Source organism: Anomaloglossus baeobatrachus, chromosome 6 (genome assembly GCF_048569485.1).
Source record: "Anomaloglossus baeobatrachus isolate aAnoBae1 chromosome 6, aAnoBae1.hap1, whole genome shotgun sequence".
Classification (NCBI taxonomy): domain Eukaryota; kingdom Metazoa; phylum Chordata; class Amphibia; order Anura; family Aromobatidae; genus Anomaloglossus; species Anomaloglossus baeobatrachus.
The window spans coordinates 526,646,029-526,663,009 of NC_134358.1; the positions used below are offsets into that span (position 1 = coordinate 526,646,029).

At 40.3% G+C, this 16,981-nt stretch overlaps 1 protein-coding gene across 1 annotated transcript; it reads left to right on the forward strand.

Moving 5' to 3' along the window:
- Window positions 1–3,159: 3,159 nt before the first annotated feature.
- On the forward strand, window positions 3,160–16,638 carry LOC142244549 (patched domain-containing protein 3-like). Its single transcript, XM_075316792.1, has 4 exons — window positions 3,160–3,900; window positions 7,363–7,484; window positions 9,253–9,398; window positions 14,169–16,638. The coding sequence occupies exons 1-4, from the start codon at window positions 3,160–3,162 to the stop codon at window positions 15,830–15,832; spliced, it is 2,673 nt and encodes an 890-aa protein (XP_075172907.1). The 3' UTR covers window positions 15,833–16,638.
- The last annotated feature ends 343 nt before the right edge of the window (window positions 16,639–16,981 follow it).

Below are 16,981 nucleotides of genomic sequence, written 5' to 3' on the forward strand. Positions count from 1 at the left end.
CCTCCCCCGACCCCCCGCTCTCATCTCCTTCACTTCTCCCTCTCCTGGCTTCCATTACCACATCTTGCACTGGGGACTCTGGCTCCTCCTCCATCAGGCTTGTCGGTGCCATGACAGTCTCCTCTTCTCCCTGCCGGCAGTCCGGATCTCCACTCCTGCAGGTCCCCTCACCACCACCAGCACTCCTCAGTAAGTACCGCTCCATAGCTGTGTGCTTCCTGCTACCAGACGTGCTGCTCTCTGCTTGCTCACTTGCCCGGGTATGCTGTTTATCGTCGGTTTCTCAGAGGGGTGTCGGGAGCTTCTCCTCTATGCTGCCTCCTCAGCCAGGACCGGAACAGGAAGTCGTCCATGTTTTTAATAACTGGTTTGTAACATTTATTTTAACCCCTTCACGACCGGCCGATTTTTCGCTTTCCGTTTTTTTTTTCACCATTCTTTTTCTGAGAGACGTAACTTTTTTATTTTTTAGTCAATATGGTCATGTGAGTGCTCATCTTTTGCGGAACGAGCTGTACTTTTAAATGAAACCATCAGTTTTACCATATAGTGTACTAGAAAACGGCAAAAAAATCCAAATGCAGAAAAATTGCAAAAAAAGTGCGATAGCACTATGGTTTTTGAGATATTTTATTCACTGTGTTCATTATATGGTAAAACTGATGTGTGGGTGTGATGCCTCAGGTCAGTGCGAGTTCGTAGACACCAAACATGTATAGGTTTACTTTTATATAAGGGGTTAAAAAAAATCGGAAGTTTGTCCGAAAAAAGTGGCGCACGTTTTACGCCATATTCCGTGACCCGTAGCGTTCTCATTTTTCGGGATCTGTAGCTCAGTGAAGGCTTATTTTTTGCGTCTCGAGCTGACGTTTTAAATGGTACCATTTTTGCGCAGATGCTACGTTTTGATCGCTTCTTATTGCATTTTGCGCAAAAGTTGTGGCGACAAAAAAAACATCATTTTGGCGTTTGGAATTTTTTTGCCGCTACGCCGTATACTGATCAGATTAATTGATTTTATATTTTGATAGATCGGGCGTTTCTGAACGCGGCGATACCAAATGTGTGTATATTTGTTATTTTTTTAACCCTTTAATTTTCAATGGGGCGAATGGGGGGTGATTTGAACTTTTAGGTTTTTTTGTTTTTTTTTAATTTTTTAAAACTTTAACTTTTTTTTTTTATTTTACTAGTCCCCCTAGGGGGCTATTGCGATCAGCATTCCGATCGCTCTGCAGTATCTGCTGATCACAGCTACAAGGCTGTAAACAGCAGATACGCTCTCTTTCTCTTTTGCTGTGCCGCTGGCACAGCGAAAGTGAAAGAAAGTCAGGTGTAGTACAGGAGTCATCACATGACCCTGTGCTACCATGACAACTATCGGGAGTCACGTGATCGCGTCACGTGACTTCCGGTATCGGGCGGTAAGTAAATGTTTACCGCGATCGCGCTTATAATGGCGCTGTCACATATTGACAGCGCCATATAAGGGGTTAAACAGCACGAGCAGATAACGATTCTGCTCGTGCCTAGCAGGCACACATCTCAGCTGTAAAAATCAGCTGAGATGTGTGCCGATCGCAGCATGATGCTGCCGGCAGACCGCGGGCAGTAACATTATGACCGCAAGGACGTAATTTTACGGCCCGTGGTCGTTAAGGGGTTAAAAGTGTTCTAAAAAATTCATTTAGTGAAATTGCTTTAGCATCTTTATTTTTTTGTAACCTTATAGAGAATGTAATTTAGTTACTCTATTTCTCACTATCGTAAATATAAACTTTGTAGAATTCATGTGACACCCCTGCAGTGTGTTAAAGACCAGGGGTTACATAGAAGTAAAACTGATTGGGATGGTAACTGAGGGGAAAACATTTCTCCTTGTGGAGACTGACACACCAATCCGGCATGCCAGTAGTGAGAAGACTTATAACTGTAAAGCTCCTCTGGGAAATATGCAAATTGTCTCTTCACGGAAGAAGTAGATGAACTCTAGTACCACCTATGGGAAGTAGCAATCCTAAAAGTCAAAAGTGGCCTGTTAACGAGCCTTGTCATATGACTTAGGATTGATGCCAGATCAAAACCTCAATTTGCAGACAGTGTTTCGGGGTGATTGCTTCTCGTCAGTGCAGAGTATGAGATCTGGTCTGGCTGTATGAGAAGCTAAGATGGGGTCTGAGGGGAAAATGTTCTCCTTGCGGAGACTGAATGGGATGGTAACTATCATTCATACAGTACCATGGAGCCATTAATAAGGAGCTGTCAAATAATGACCAAACCCTATAACTTTATGTGGTTAAAAACTTTCTCCTCTCCTAAAATCTATTTTTGTAACCCATTTCTTAAACTTGGTTCAATAATAAAAATTAAAAAAAATATCTTCCATTTCATTCCCCCCTGCCTTCTGAGCCCCGGTCTCATTGAATTACTTAGTATGGATAAACATCTTCGAGTCATCTAGATATTTTTTGGTATAGCGCACTAATTTAAAATCCACACTTATTTTGTGCTTCTTGAAGCCAGTTAAACTTATTGACTCATTTTTGTGAAGAACACTGAAGGCCGCTCTGCAGTTATTATTACGATTTCAGATGGTTTCCATGGGAAATATACAGATCTTTAGTATTGTGTTGTACAGGTCTTGTGTGTTCCTATTGAATCCACCTTGGAAGGACATCTTCCTTTAAAGGTTAGATGTGAGTAGGTTGAGACTTTTGTTAATGTCTCTTAAAATAGCTTCTTTTGCTTGTACTAGCAACTGGACCTCCGAATTGACTAAGTAGCTTCTCTATACTCTATACAAATAATGCAGATAGGTAAAAAGGCTGTAATTATTAATTTGGACTTTTTTTGTGTGGGGAGATTGATGTTTAACATTGAACATTTTTTTTTCTTTTAGTTTTATTATTTTATTGATTCAGTTTTACAGCCTAGATTAGATACAACTGACATTCAAACAGTCAGAAACAAAGGTTAAAGACAATTAAACCATTATCTATGGTAGTTGGCATGTCACTAGGATGTCAATAAACCTTTTAAATCCTTTTATTACATGATAGTCATCAGAACATCCTGATGCTTCTTAGATACCAGTTTTATGTTTTGACTTTCTTTCTCGAAAACTGTGCAGATACAATATTTTCTCTTAAGAAATTGAGAATGTCACTGTGTCACACAGACTGTATACAGAAACCGCTCTCTCGTGCCTTCAGTTGGCTTGGTAAGCTGGTGGGAAGGTACCCCTGGTGGTTCCTACTAATTCCTTTTGCTTTATCTGCCGGCTTGGGAGCTGGTTTTTACTTTTTACCCCAGAGAGAAGCAAATGACATAGAAGAACAGTTCACACCAATCGGTGGCCCAGCTAAAAGTGAGAGAGAATTTGTAAGGACACATTTTCCCACCAATGACTCCGAGCAGTTTTCTCCGCAGCGACTATATACAGAAGGTTTGTTTGTTTCGCTCATAGCTGTAAGTACATTTGATAATGTCATAAATGTAAAGACTTTTGAAGAGCTGATGAAGCTGGATGAGATGGTGCAGAATTTTGCAATGATGGATTTTGCAACTGATGAAACTCTCACATTTCAGCATCTATGTGCAGAGATTCTAGGAAAAACATGTATGACGGCTAATCCGCTCCTCTCTGCAGTACCAGGTAATGTGAGTCTGATAGAGACGATACCTATAAGTTACCCCATGTTTCAAGATGAAATTTTCCTGGGAACATATCTGGGTGGAGTGACCCTTAATTCAGATAATGTTGTGCAAAAAGCCAAAGCAATCAAGTTAATATATTATCTGAAAGAAGATAGCGAGAGCGACAGAGAAAGAAGCCTCCAATGGATCAATCACTTTATGAAATTATTCTCAAATCATACCCTGCAACAAGCTGAAATAAAGGTAAGGCTTTCATAATGATTTCTTACGCATTTATAAGTATAAAATCATTTGTAGCATACAAAAACAAGCATAATTTTTTTTGTTAAAATACTTTCATGATACATGAATATGAGTAGTTGTTATTATGTCACTGTAACATAGTGTGGATATAGTAGTGAGTTCTTTAAAACAAATGTATATAGAATTAAAGGACCGGCACTCCAAATTCTTCAAAGTTAATGGGATTTATTCTATATATATCACGGTAAAAGCGTAAAATAACGTGTTTCGGCTAGAATTTAGCCTATTTTAAAACCCATCTTGATGGGAATAATTTGGAGTGTCGGTCCTTTTGTTCTTTATGATATTGGGTATGCCTTCCCCTAACTCATGCACCGGAATCAGAGTGCCACCTGGTAATATTCCTCTGTTTGAAACAAATGTAGCTATATCATCATTCTTGACCAAAGCCACTTCTATGGACTTTGAATAATGTTTAAAATAACCTCTCTATACTAAGGAACTAGTCACTCCGTGGGCTGATGTATAGTGACTTAAAATCAGTGGTTAAAGAAAACCTGGATTGCAATATCTCTGTGGTTTAGAAAAAAATGATCTAGCCCCTAAAAAAAGGAAGGAATATGCTATGTAGGTTGTAAGAATGTTATTTAAATTACCAACCTCCTTCTCAAGAAATTGGGCCTGCACCTCTAGGCAAGGATTTTCTGGCATAAGTGGCATCTTCCCATGTGTCTCGGCATCCATGAGGCCATTTACATGAAATACTTGCTTTATAACAAGAGTTAGAAAAAAACATTTCAAGTGCCTAATGATGGACTAATAAAAAGAATTCAGATTTCTATAGATGGCCCCTGTGCAAAAACCATTTACGGACTTGTGGCAGTCTAAAACGACATAATGATCCACCGATTGATGTGTTTGTGCTAGGAGCTACTTGCTTCTTTGGAGGTGTCAGTAGCCTTATTACTTATTGGGCGCTTGTATGGCTGCACAGGTTACACCGATGTTATGTCTGTCCATGCCATATTACTGTTCCATAAATAATAAATGTAAAGCATCAAATGAGTTCTTGTTTGAAAATAAATTTAACACTTCTGTCTGGAGATGTGCCCACTTTCCACATTCCCAGAAAGCAGCATAAGTTGGCAAAAAAAGTTGAAAACTTTAGCCTAAAAACATTTGACAAAATTTGTGATTTTTTTTTCACATCAAAGAGGGGTACACTCTTTAATAAAGTCACAACATACAGTATCAGCTAAAAGTTTGGATATATCCATTTATAAAATGGCTTTCCTTATTCATATAGGAATGTACACATTTTTGATTCAGAATGAAGAGAGCAAAAAAAAATAATAGTATCTTACCAGAATATAAAAATAAAAGTATGTTACTGTAAACTCATCTAGTGTGGTTGTGAAAGTCACAACCAACACAAAAGGCACACAGATAATAGGCGGCTGCCGCAGCCCCATGTGTACGTATCTTCAAGGCTGGAGAGTAGAAGGGGTTAAAGCTGCGCTGTCGCCAAAGAATGAAAAAAAAATGTGTTGATTTAATGAAAGATTATTTTACTCCATAGGTCTACGCGTTTTGAGGTGAGGACCTCTTCTTCAGGACCACAAAAATCAGAAAAATCAACAATACAATATTTTTTTCGGTCCTGAAGAAGAGGTCCTCACCTCGAAAAGCGTAGACCTATGGAATAAAATAATCTTTCATTAAATCAACAAAAAAAGATGTCATCCTTTGGCGACAGCGCAGCTTTAAACCCTTCTACTCTCCAGAATCTAAGTCAGAACATAGCAGAAACCAATCAACTAAGATGACAGTTCATCATTACTTTAAGAAATTAAGTTCAGGCTGTACGAAAACGTGATACAACCTTGAAACTATTGTCAAATGTAGTTATAAAAATCATCAATCACTATGATAAATCTGGCTCTCATGAGTACTATCCCATGAAAAGAAGACAAAGAATTAACTCTGCTGCAGAGGATAAGTGTATCAAAATTACCAACTTTAAAAACTTCAATTGTAATCATCACAGATAAAGTGTCTCCCAGTGGTAGATGATGCCCAGCTGCGCCTCTCTGCAACAGTATTCCCTTAGCAATCCATTCCTTATTAAGGTCTAAGCCGGACCGAAACATCTCTTGTAATTTTCTGGATTGCAAGCACCTCATTAAATATATTTCTATTACATTGATATTTTGAGTGCCTTGTTTTTATTTAGTTGCTTACGGGATACGATCTGACTTGAGCACCACAGGCTAGAGACATGCCACAGTAAATGTTGCATCTATCAAGTGTATGAATCCGGTCATCAATATATCGGAGGGGTACTGTGAATAATCTAAGATTTAACACACATTCTATTTTGTTTCACATTTTTCTCTACTCTGTTTCTATATGTGTTCCTTTGTAGATTCACACTGAAGGCAGCAAAATCACAATGTGCATATTTCAATAAGAACAAGGAAAACCATTGCATGAACATATGTGTGCAAAACTATTCTGGAGGGATAGCCATCGTTGAGAGGGGGTGCCACATCGTTTCATTAGGGTGTTAATCTCCGTGGCTAGGAAGGGAAATCACTAGGGAATCTGCTCTGGGCTTCTCCCTTCTTTGTGTGCAATATTATGGTTTTATATATACACTGGTTTATATAAAAACATTGTATATATAAAACCAGTGGTGCATGAGTTTGTAGCTATTATTAAGCTCTACTAATTGTGGATTATGCCATATGCCGAATCGAAGTGAAGTTTTACTGAGTCTTACTTGACTAGGCTTTTTCTTTCTGGTTAGTATTAAATCTTGAGAAAAAAAAGGGTTTTCAGCTCACCAGTTTGTTGAAAATTCAGCTGGATGAAAGCTCCTGGACGGTGCTCAGTAGAACAAGGGAGGCTGTAGACAATCAAAGTAAGGAGGTGCTCCGGCACAAAACGTCCATGCAGACAGAAATTGTTAGAGATTAAAAAAACATCTTTAATTCCTAATAGTTAAAAAAACATGATGGGGATAAAATTTCCTATGATTGACGCGTTTCAGACGCTGGGTCTTTAGTCATAATCAATGATTATGACTAAAGACCCAGCATCTGAACCGCGTCAATCATAGGAAATTTTATCCCCACCATGTTTTTTAACTATTAGGAATTAAAGATGTTTTTTTAATCTCTAACAATTTCTGTCTGCATGGACGTTTTGTGCCGGAGCACCTCCTTACTTTGATAGTATTAAATCTTCCATCCAGAAGCAGATGTACAAGCCCAATGATTTTTTTTCTCTTTAGAAGAAAAACCTATGCAATAGAAAGAAGCCATTGTAAATAAAGCCTAGTTCCCTCATGACACTAGTAGAAGATGGTAGCAGACTCAATAGTTAGTGTAATGGTTGATTTTACTGCTGTTTTTTGTTCACTAAAATATGTTATTAAAACATCCTCTTTTTATATTCCAGGTATCTTATTTCACAGCGACATCACGACAACAAGAATTTGAAAGCACAACAGAAACAGTGATCCCATTGTTTTCTATTACTTATTTTGTCACCATAACTTTTGCGGTTGTGTCCTGTATAAGGTAAAATAACGTAATAGCATGTGTTTATGGAGGAGGTAATATTTCTCTTATCATGTTTAATTAAATAATGACAATGCTTGTACTATGAAATCCAGGTAATAATACTGTGGAGTAGAAAAGCACAATAGGGTTTTACCCAGTAGGGAAATCAAATAGGCAAAGATTAAGGAACACTCACCTTTTCAGGTTGTGAAAGTCACAACCCCTTGAAACATGTGCAATAATGGTATTAGCTGCAGCCCCGAGGTATAAGACATTTGACTTGTATATAGAGAGGCTTCTCTGGAGCTGATGACATATTGTTCCTTTGATGTCCTGATGAAGGAGACAGATGTCTCTGAAATGCGTCGACCTGGACAAACAATAAATGAATTACAGTAATATTGAATCTGAGTATTAGCGCGGCATATACCTGATTTCTTCTTCTATTGTACTATAATGCTTGTACTATAGCTCTCCATCAGGCCTTTCCTCTACTATTTGTGCTTGAACATGTATGTATAATTTAATATTGGAGTCATACGATTCCTCTTTTCAAGTGTCATGCCCAGTGGCGTATCTTGAAGCCTGTGTGCCTCAGTGCAATATTTCTAAAAAGACCCCAATTATCAAAGTTTTTTTAATAGTACTGGTATTCCCATATGGGCCAAAATAACCCATTTGGGACCGCCCTTGTGTCAGGGCCAGTGTGTGACTGCAACCCCTGCACCTTCTATAGTTATGCTACTGGTCATGCCATTACTCCTGTCAAGTGTCAATTGTAAACACACTAACAATAAAAGTGAATCATGGTCTAATAGAGCGCTAAGGAGGCCATCATGATATCATATCCACCTGACGAAGATATAGTGTATATCGAAACACGTTGTGGCTTTGATAAAACAAATAAAAAGTACTAAACGATTTTGTGGCCTCCTTAGCGCTCTATTAGACCATGATTCACTTTTATTGATACCTATTTCCCCCTTTGGGGGTCCATGGCAAGAGCTGCTTAAACGGAGGCTTCATCAAAACCAGGACCTTTTGGACGCCTATTCCCTCCACTAACCCGCGGCTGGATCAGGTATACAGGAATCCGTCTCCCTGGAAGGATCTTACGGATAATCCTCCTGACAGCAGAACATTACACTCCCGTCTATTACCGTGTTTGTGCGAGGGCTGCACAACCACTCCAGGTGAGCAGTTTTAATTACCGGTCTCACTGTTACTCCTGTCCTGAGACTCTTCACATGCGCTCCCTGTTTTCACTTTTTTCAGGCAATTGTAAACACACTGGCAGACAGACAGAAAAGGGCCCCTGTGCAAGAACAATATATGGGTCCTTTTCAGTCCAAAAGCTCATAAAAATGCAATAGATGTAGAAATGGGCTCCTTCCTCTTGGACCCCTGTGCAGTCGCACATGTTGCACCAATGATATATCCACCCTGGAGTTAGCACCTATAGTGCCAGATACCTCCTTCCCCATAAGCAGCTTATTCCTCTCTCCCCATTAAGAACATATGCAAGAGCATTATAACTCTTACGTTTGACAGTGCTGCAGACAAAGTCTCCTGCAGACAAAGAGTAGAAAAAGTACAATGTGAAATTTACGATGCTTCTTTGACCCAACCATGCTGTAATGGTAGAGTCAGGCCATCATTACACACATTTGACTGTCAGTGCATCCTACCGAAATTGATATTTCATCTGACGTTCACCTTATATGTATAGACACTTTTATTTGCTCATTTTCCAAGCATCTAAATTTCTGCATTTGTTATCTTACAGATTTGACTGTGTGAGGAGTAAGGTCTGGGTGGCTGGTTTTGGAGTCATTTCTTCTGGATTGGCCGTTCTATCTAGTTTTGGTCTTATGTTAATATGCGGGATGCCCTTTGTCGTTACTGTTGCAAATGCTCCATTCCTTATTCTTGGTAAGTTTCTATAGGTATCTAGAGGAAACCGCAATATACAAAACATTATGTTACCTGTTATTTGAGTAAAATATCCCTATTCTTCCATTCTCCCTTCATATGAATAGTGTGATAGTTTAATTTTACAGATGGATTTATATAAGCTGGGAGTTTGGGATGAAAAATGTCAATTAAAGTTTAATGTAGATAAATGTGAGGTCATGCACTTGGGCCAGGAAATAAAATGTACAGTTATATACTAAATGGTAAAACTGTCAATGACAAAGACTTGGCCATGTGGTTGGATGTGTGAGGCCCTGGACTAGTCAGAGTGTCACAGGGGACTGCACTCCTGTCCTTATAGTGCAGAACCCAGCCTCCATGGTTCTGGGATCCTAAGCTTTGGTGTTGCTTCTATCAGCATTCAAATCCTAGTCACCTTACACCGCACCCTGTCAGGCACAGAAGTGGGTGGTCTAGCTGGAATAGGGCAACCCACCTAGAGGTCAGGCAGACTGGTGGGAGTGACGTAGGTCAGTTCAGTGTCAGCTTTCAGTGAGAGAGGAGATGAAGTAGCAGCTCCTGGGAAGCAGGGAGAGGACTTGAGTGGTAGCCCTCAGAGAGTGAGGAGCTGGAGGTCCCTGGGAGACATTGGCTAGGTCGCAGACGGTGGTCTGGGACCGGAGGAGTCGAGACCCGGTCGCAGGGTATTGGAGAAAGGAGCCAGACTTAGTTTTGTAGAGCAGTCGGCACCGGAATATCTAGTAACCGGACTGGTACCGAGCACAGCGGGGTACTGGACCCTAGATCAGGGAGTAGCTTCACGCAACCTGATAATTAACCTGTGGAGGATAGTCTTTCTATGAACTGTCCCCAAGAGCTCAGAGATCGAAGGCACCAACACAACGAGGGGGATAGGGCTTTCCAACCCATGCGGCCCACTGAAATCCCAAGTGTCAGACATCGAGAGCACAGCTCCCCTATCCGAGTATAGGGAGCGGGACCCCAAAAGCTTCAAGCCGAGGGGTCACTCAGAACCATCTATAATTTAGTGCAGGGAGGCAGGTCAAGACCACCAGCAACATCAAAGGGAGCGGATTCCTGGATGAGCTACCCCCAGAGAGGCAGCGGTGCTCAGAGACTTGGTTTACTCATGTGTCGGAGTCTGTTTGATGGTTGCACCAACACCCACACGGCCTGAGTGAGTATGCTGTATTTCCCCCACTGCGTCCGGCTTGCTGCGTGGCCTGCACCCCGAATCCCCTCACCACCACCATCCAGAGTCCAGGGGCCTTCCCCTACCTGTGGAGGGAACGTCAACTGGCTGCCCCTGCTCCATCTCCGCCGGGTACTCCCATCGGCAGCGGCGGTACTCCCATTTACAGCGAACCACGGGTGGCGTCATGAACAATAACTAATCCCCTGTAAATATACCTTCCCCCTTTCATTTTTGAGTGGCAGCGAGCCCCCGGGTCTGGAGACCCTCGAGCCACGGTAAACCCCGGATCAGAGCAGTCCAACTGCTGCAGGGGCGGTACACCTCCAAACTCCACCCTGGTGACCAGTGCCAGACAGCTGCTGCCAAAGCAAATAAAATCATGGGATGCATCAAAAAAGGCATAGATGCAATCACAAGAATATAATTTTGCCTCTATACATTTCACCAGTGCAACAACACTTAGTTGAAGCCTAAAATTGTATGCAGTATTCTAAGAAAAGCAAAAAAAACTTCTAAATATTTTTTGAGGTGTTTTGCATATCAAAATGGCCAGTCTCATACTTGCCCAGTAGCCACGTCACGTCAACCTCGTTGTACTGGGTCCTACTCTATATTACTACCTCTTTCATAGTTTAAAAAACACATATATTTGGGAAACCCAGTAGGACCCAGTACAATGAGGTTGCCATGACATGGCTACTGGCCAGGTATGAGAATGACCATTTTGATATGCAAAACACCTCAAAAAATATTTAGAATTGTTTTTTTATTTTTTGTTTTTAGTTGCAAGCTTTGGCATGTAAGTCTTTCTTTTTTTGTCTTTATATAATGTGTGTGGATTATGTCCATTTGACTGACCATGCTTCCAGGTCCTCCTCCCCATTAGCGACGGGTGTTCTTATCCTTTAATGGTGGGTTCCTCTTTTTCCAAATATATGTGGTTTTTAAACCATGAAAGAGGTAATAATATAGAGTAGGACCCAGTACAATGAGGTTGCCGTGACGTGGCTACTAGGCAGGTATGAGAATGGCCGTTCTGATATGCAAAACACCTAAAAAAATTTAGAATTTATATTGTTTTTAAGTTGCAAGCTTTAGCATGTAAGTCTTTTTTTTTGTCTGTAAATTTTAGCCTTCAGTGCATAAGGAGGATATATCTGAGCTAGAGCGGGTTCAGAGAAGAGCAACCAAGGTTATTAGGGAATGAGTGAACTGCAAAACCAAAGACTTAGGGGTGAACTTATTACAATGTAAAATTATATGAGAGGACAGTACAGAGATCTTTCTAATGATCTTCTTACACCTAGGCCTGCGAAGGTGACAGGGAGGCTCTCTCTCTGTCTAGAGGTTTAATTCATCATAGACAGCAATTCTTTACTGTACGAGCAGTGAGATTATAGAATTCTGCCACATGACATTGCAATGGTTGACTCACTAATAAAAATCTCGAGAAGGGCCTGGATGCCTTTGTGGCTAAATATTACAGGTTATAGGTAATAGATTCTGTGATAGGACATTGAGCCAGGGACCTAGTCTAATTGCCGTATGTGGAGTCAGGAAGCAATTTTTCCTCTAATATGGGATAATTAGCGTCTGCCTCACAGGGGGATCAACATGTTAGGTTGTATGGTGAATTCGAGGGATTATGTCTACCTTCAACCTTAAAATCTATGAAACTATCCACATTTATGGAAGTGTGTTTCCACCTTTCAATTCATTTTCCTCCTATATGCAGTGCTCACCTCACCCAGTGGATCAGGAAACCCGTTCACCCAATAAATATAGGTCATAGATAGTCTGCAAAACAGTCTACCAGTCCAGTCTTACAGTGACTGGGAGAATTTTTCTCTCTCCGCTATGCTTGGATAGCCCATTACCCAACAGCATCGTGATGGGATTTATATCCAGGCAATTTCCAGACTCATATGCATATGCAACCTTTTTTCTAAGCCTTTTTGGATCTAGGCATGACAATACCACACAATAAAAACACAAAGAGCAAATGAAATTCAACATATGAGATTAAAATAGGAAAGATTATTATTTTTACTATTTTTAGTTTTAATCATTTGCCTATGAACCGATACATTCTAATTTTAGATCTTTGTTTCCATACAACACTTAGGTTGTCAGTTTTTACTTTCCGAGCAGTACACAAAAGATAACAAAGGTGTTAAACTCCATATGCATGTGGCATTTTCTATTCCAGCTCTAAATGCAATTTAGTGCAACAACTAATGTGGAGGATGAATGGGAACAAATCTGTAAAAATTCATGCAATCAGTTGCAGACATCAGTTTCTTTTCGAAGTTTCTGTACCATGCTGGAGGTAAAAAATCTGTATGGTTGGTTAAATGAAAATAAGCCCTAAGCTAATGATAGATATATAGCTGAAACCAGATGTTTACATACACTATCTAAAAAGTCACATAAGCAGGTTTTTCTATCAGACAAGAAATCAGATTAAACCTCTTTTAGGTCAGTTAAGCTGGTGCCACACATAACGACAACGACGTCGCTGCAACGTCACCATATTCTGTGACGTAGCAGCGACCATAGATGATCGTTAGTAAGCTGTCAAACATGTTATAAAAAGCAGCGACGGAGCAGCGATCATAGCGACGTCGACGGTCGTTGTGTGGTTTCAGACGTAGCGTAGCGTCGCTGCTGCGGTGTCAAACACAAGGATTATCAGCTTATCAGCATGGCGCAGCAGGATAGCAGCGATCAAAAAATGACCTGGAGCATTCAGGAGCGAGCAACGATTTCGCAGCAGGGGTCTGATCGTTGTTATGTGTCACACACAGCGACGTCGCTGTTGAGGTCGCTGCAACGTCACAGAATATGGTGACGTTGCAGCGACGTCGTTGTCATTGTCGTTATGTGTGACACCAGCTTTAGGAACCAAAATTATTTATATTTGTCAAATGTCAGAATAATGAGAGAGAGAGAATGTTTCACTGCATTTTTATTACTTTCTGCAAAGTCAAAGGTTTACATACATTTCATTAGTATTTGGTACCATTGCCCTTAAATTGTATGACTTGGGTGAAATGTTTTCGATCTCCTTCCACAAGCTTGTCACAATAATTGGTAGGAACTTGGACCCATTCCTCCTAACAGAACTGGTATAACTGAGCCATATTTGTCAGTCGCTTTGCTCGCACCTACCTTGAGTGTTGCCCATAAATTTTCAATAGGATTGAGATCAGGGCTTTATGATGGCCACTTCAAAACATTGACTTTGTTATCCTTAAGCATAGTACTCTTAGTGTATATAAACTTTTGACTTTGCAGAAAGTACCGTAATAAAAATGCCTTAACATTCTCGCTCTCATTTTTCTGGCGTTTGGCAAATGTAAATAATTTTGGTTCCTAATTGACCTAAAACAGGAAAGTTGTATTCTGATTTCATGTCAGATAGTGAGAAAAACATGCATATGTGTATTTTTAGATAGTGTATGTAAACTTCTAAAGAAAGCTGCATGTTTTGTAAATATGTGTTTAATTAGTTAATACAATTGCAAATCACCTTTGTCTTTATTTATGGATGTTACTACTGTTACTTCTAGGTGTTGGAGTAGACGACATGTTCATCATGATTTCCAGCTGGCAACAAACTAAAGTAAAGAAAAACATTGAAGAAAGAATGGCTGAGACATACGCTGAAGCCGCTGTCTCCATAACAATCACGACACTCACCGATGTTCTCGCTTTCTACATTGGTATTTTGACCTCTTTCCAGTCAGTGCAATCATTTTGTATCTACACTGGGACCGCCATCTTGTTCTGTTTCCTGTACAATGTCACTTGCTTTGGGGCTTTCTTAGCGCTCAATGGCAGAAGAGAGGAGAGTAACAGGCACTGGTTCATTTGTAAGAAGGTAGCAAAAGAAAAAGATGACAGTCGTTCGCCTGCGTATAACATGTGCTGTGTTGGAGGAGGATACAGCCATACCAGTGGTAAAGAGACTGAACATCCTATGACCAATTTTTTTCGCAAGCATTATGGCCCATTTCTCACAAATATCTGGACTAAGGTCTTTGTTCTTTTTCTGTATGGAGGATATCTGGCCAGCAGTATATACGGGTGTTTTCAGGTTCAGGAAGGAATTGACTTACGAAATTTAGCTACTGATGGTTCTTACATTCGTTCCTTTTATGATGATGATGACTTATATTTTTCAGAATATGGTCCCAGAGTTATGATAGTGGTGACCGAGGAGGTTCCATACTGGAATTCAGATGTTCAGAGTAAGATTGACAGGTGTCTGGAGTCATTTATAAGTAATTCCTATGTTAGTGGCAAATCTCATTCTGAGTCCTGGATCAGTGTATACATTGACATTGCTAAGAGGATGAACCTTAACATCAATGATAAAAACAACTTTATCAGTCATCTATCAACATTATTCAATATAGTTCCACATTTTAGACAAGATGTGGACATTCAGTCGGGGGCTTTAACAGCATCTCGTTTCTTCATCCAAACTGTAAACGTGACTTCAGCGGTGGATGAGAGGGACATGTTGAATCAAGTCCGAGATACAGCAAAGAGTTGTGAGATTCCGGTCCTTGTCTATCATCCCGCATTTATATATTTTGACCAATATGCCGTAATCATAGAGAACACCATCCAAAATGTCGCTGTTGCTGCTGCCGCAATGTTTGTGATCTCACTCCTGCTAATTCCAAATCCTCTGTGCGCGTTGTGGGTGACATTCACCATAGCCTCTATTATAGTGGGTGTTACGGGTTTCATGGCATACTGGGACGTTAACTTAGATTCCATCTCCATGATCAATCTAGTCATCTGCATTGGATTCTCTGTAGACTTTTCCGCTCACATTGCATACGCTTATGTCTCCAATCAGAAAGCCAACGTAAATGACAAGGTGATTGATGCCTTACATTCTCTTGGTTATCCTATAGTACAGGGTGCAGTGTCCACCATCCTGGGGGTCGTAGCCCTATCTGCAGCTCAAAGTTACATCTTCAGAACATTTTTTAAGATCATATTTCTGGTTATTGCATTTGGTTTGATACATGGACTGGTTTTCCTTCCTGTGTTTTTAACATTGTTTGGTAACTGTATGAGGCATGATGATGCTACAAAGATTAAAGCTCAGACAAATAAGCAAAGATTAGATGATGTTCAGAGACAGACAAAATTTCATGGCTGTGAGAACAAACTAACTAGCATTGCACGACCCTATGTCGATCCAGATTGCCCTTAATTTGGTACTCCCAAAATGTATTGTGAAGGATTGAGTTTGTGCAAGGAAAAAAAAACAACCTATTGCTACATGTGTCCACAGGTTGTGTATGTTATTGCAGCTGATCCCTAATCACTTTATGAAGCTGAGCTCCTATTCCAAACAGAACCCATCGCCAAGTGTTGCACTATAAAGGAAAAAGCAGAAAGGTTTTCTAATCCTGGTTCACATATACTTTAGTAAATAGAATCTAAATTAATAATCCTGATTTGGAGACACACAGACATAAGTGCTACAGAGATATGATATACAGCTACACCTCAACAGCTATGGAACTAATAGTCATTTCCAAAATTAGGATTTCTATTTAACACAAAAACAAAACTCATTCTTCTAGCAAAGTCAGCGTTGTTCTGTTATATTATGTATAAAGAGTTATTACCTTTATACTGTACACTTATACATGCATTATGTATCGCAAGAAATTGCAATGTACACATTTCTATAATACAAGTGTAAGTATTTCTGTGGCTAGAATTATTCATCTTAAATTATTTCATATTTGTTACATTATTCTTGTAAATCATTATATAGATTTTTATTTTATTATTCTGGTGTAATTCCATAAGATCTTAGCAATGTAAAGTAGCTTTCTATACTCTCTTCAACATTGAAAATGCAACTGTTATGAGGGTAACGTAGTAACTGCGAACAGGAGCTCCTAAACTGGCCCTCAAGGTAGGGGGCACTAATTGTCCCCTATCCCACAAGTATTTCTGAAGGTGAAGAGGCCTAGACCGCCAGTGTAAGGCTGGTGTCACACTTCGCAAGTCTCGCATTGCATCACCCAGCACGGACTCACACTTTCCTCACAGCAGCTTGTCAGTTGCATGCATCTTTATACAGCTGAGACGCTCCTGTCTGGAGAGTGTGTGGCCGTGATGTGTGATGCAACACGAGACTCGTGTGAGATACACGCGAGGAACTCGCAAGTGTGACATTGGCCTAACCCTGACTCCTGATCAGCCCTAGGTCTAATACCCCCTCACCCCAAACCAGAAGAGGGCCGGTAATGGAGTGGTAAATCCCACACAGAAAGACAGACTGGGGGAAACCAAAACACAAACTCACAGCAATCACTGACAGAGCTATAAACAAAATGTGTTCAGG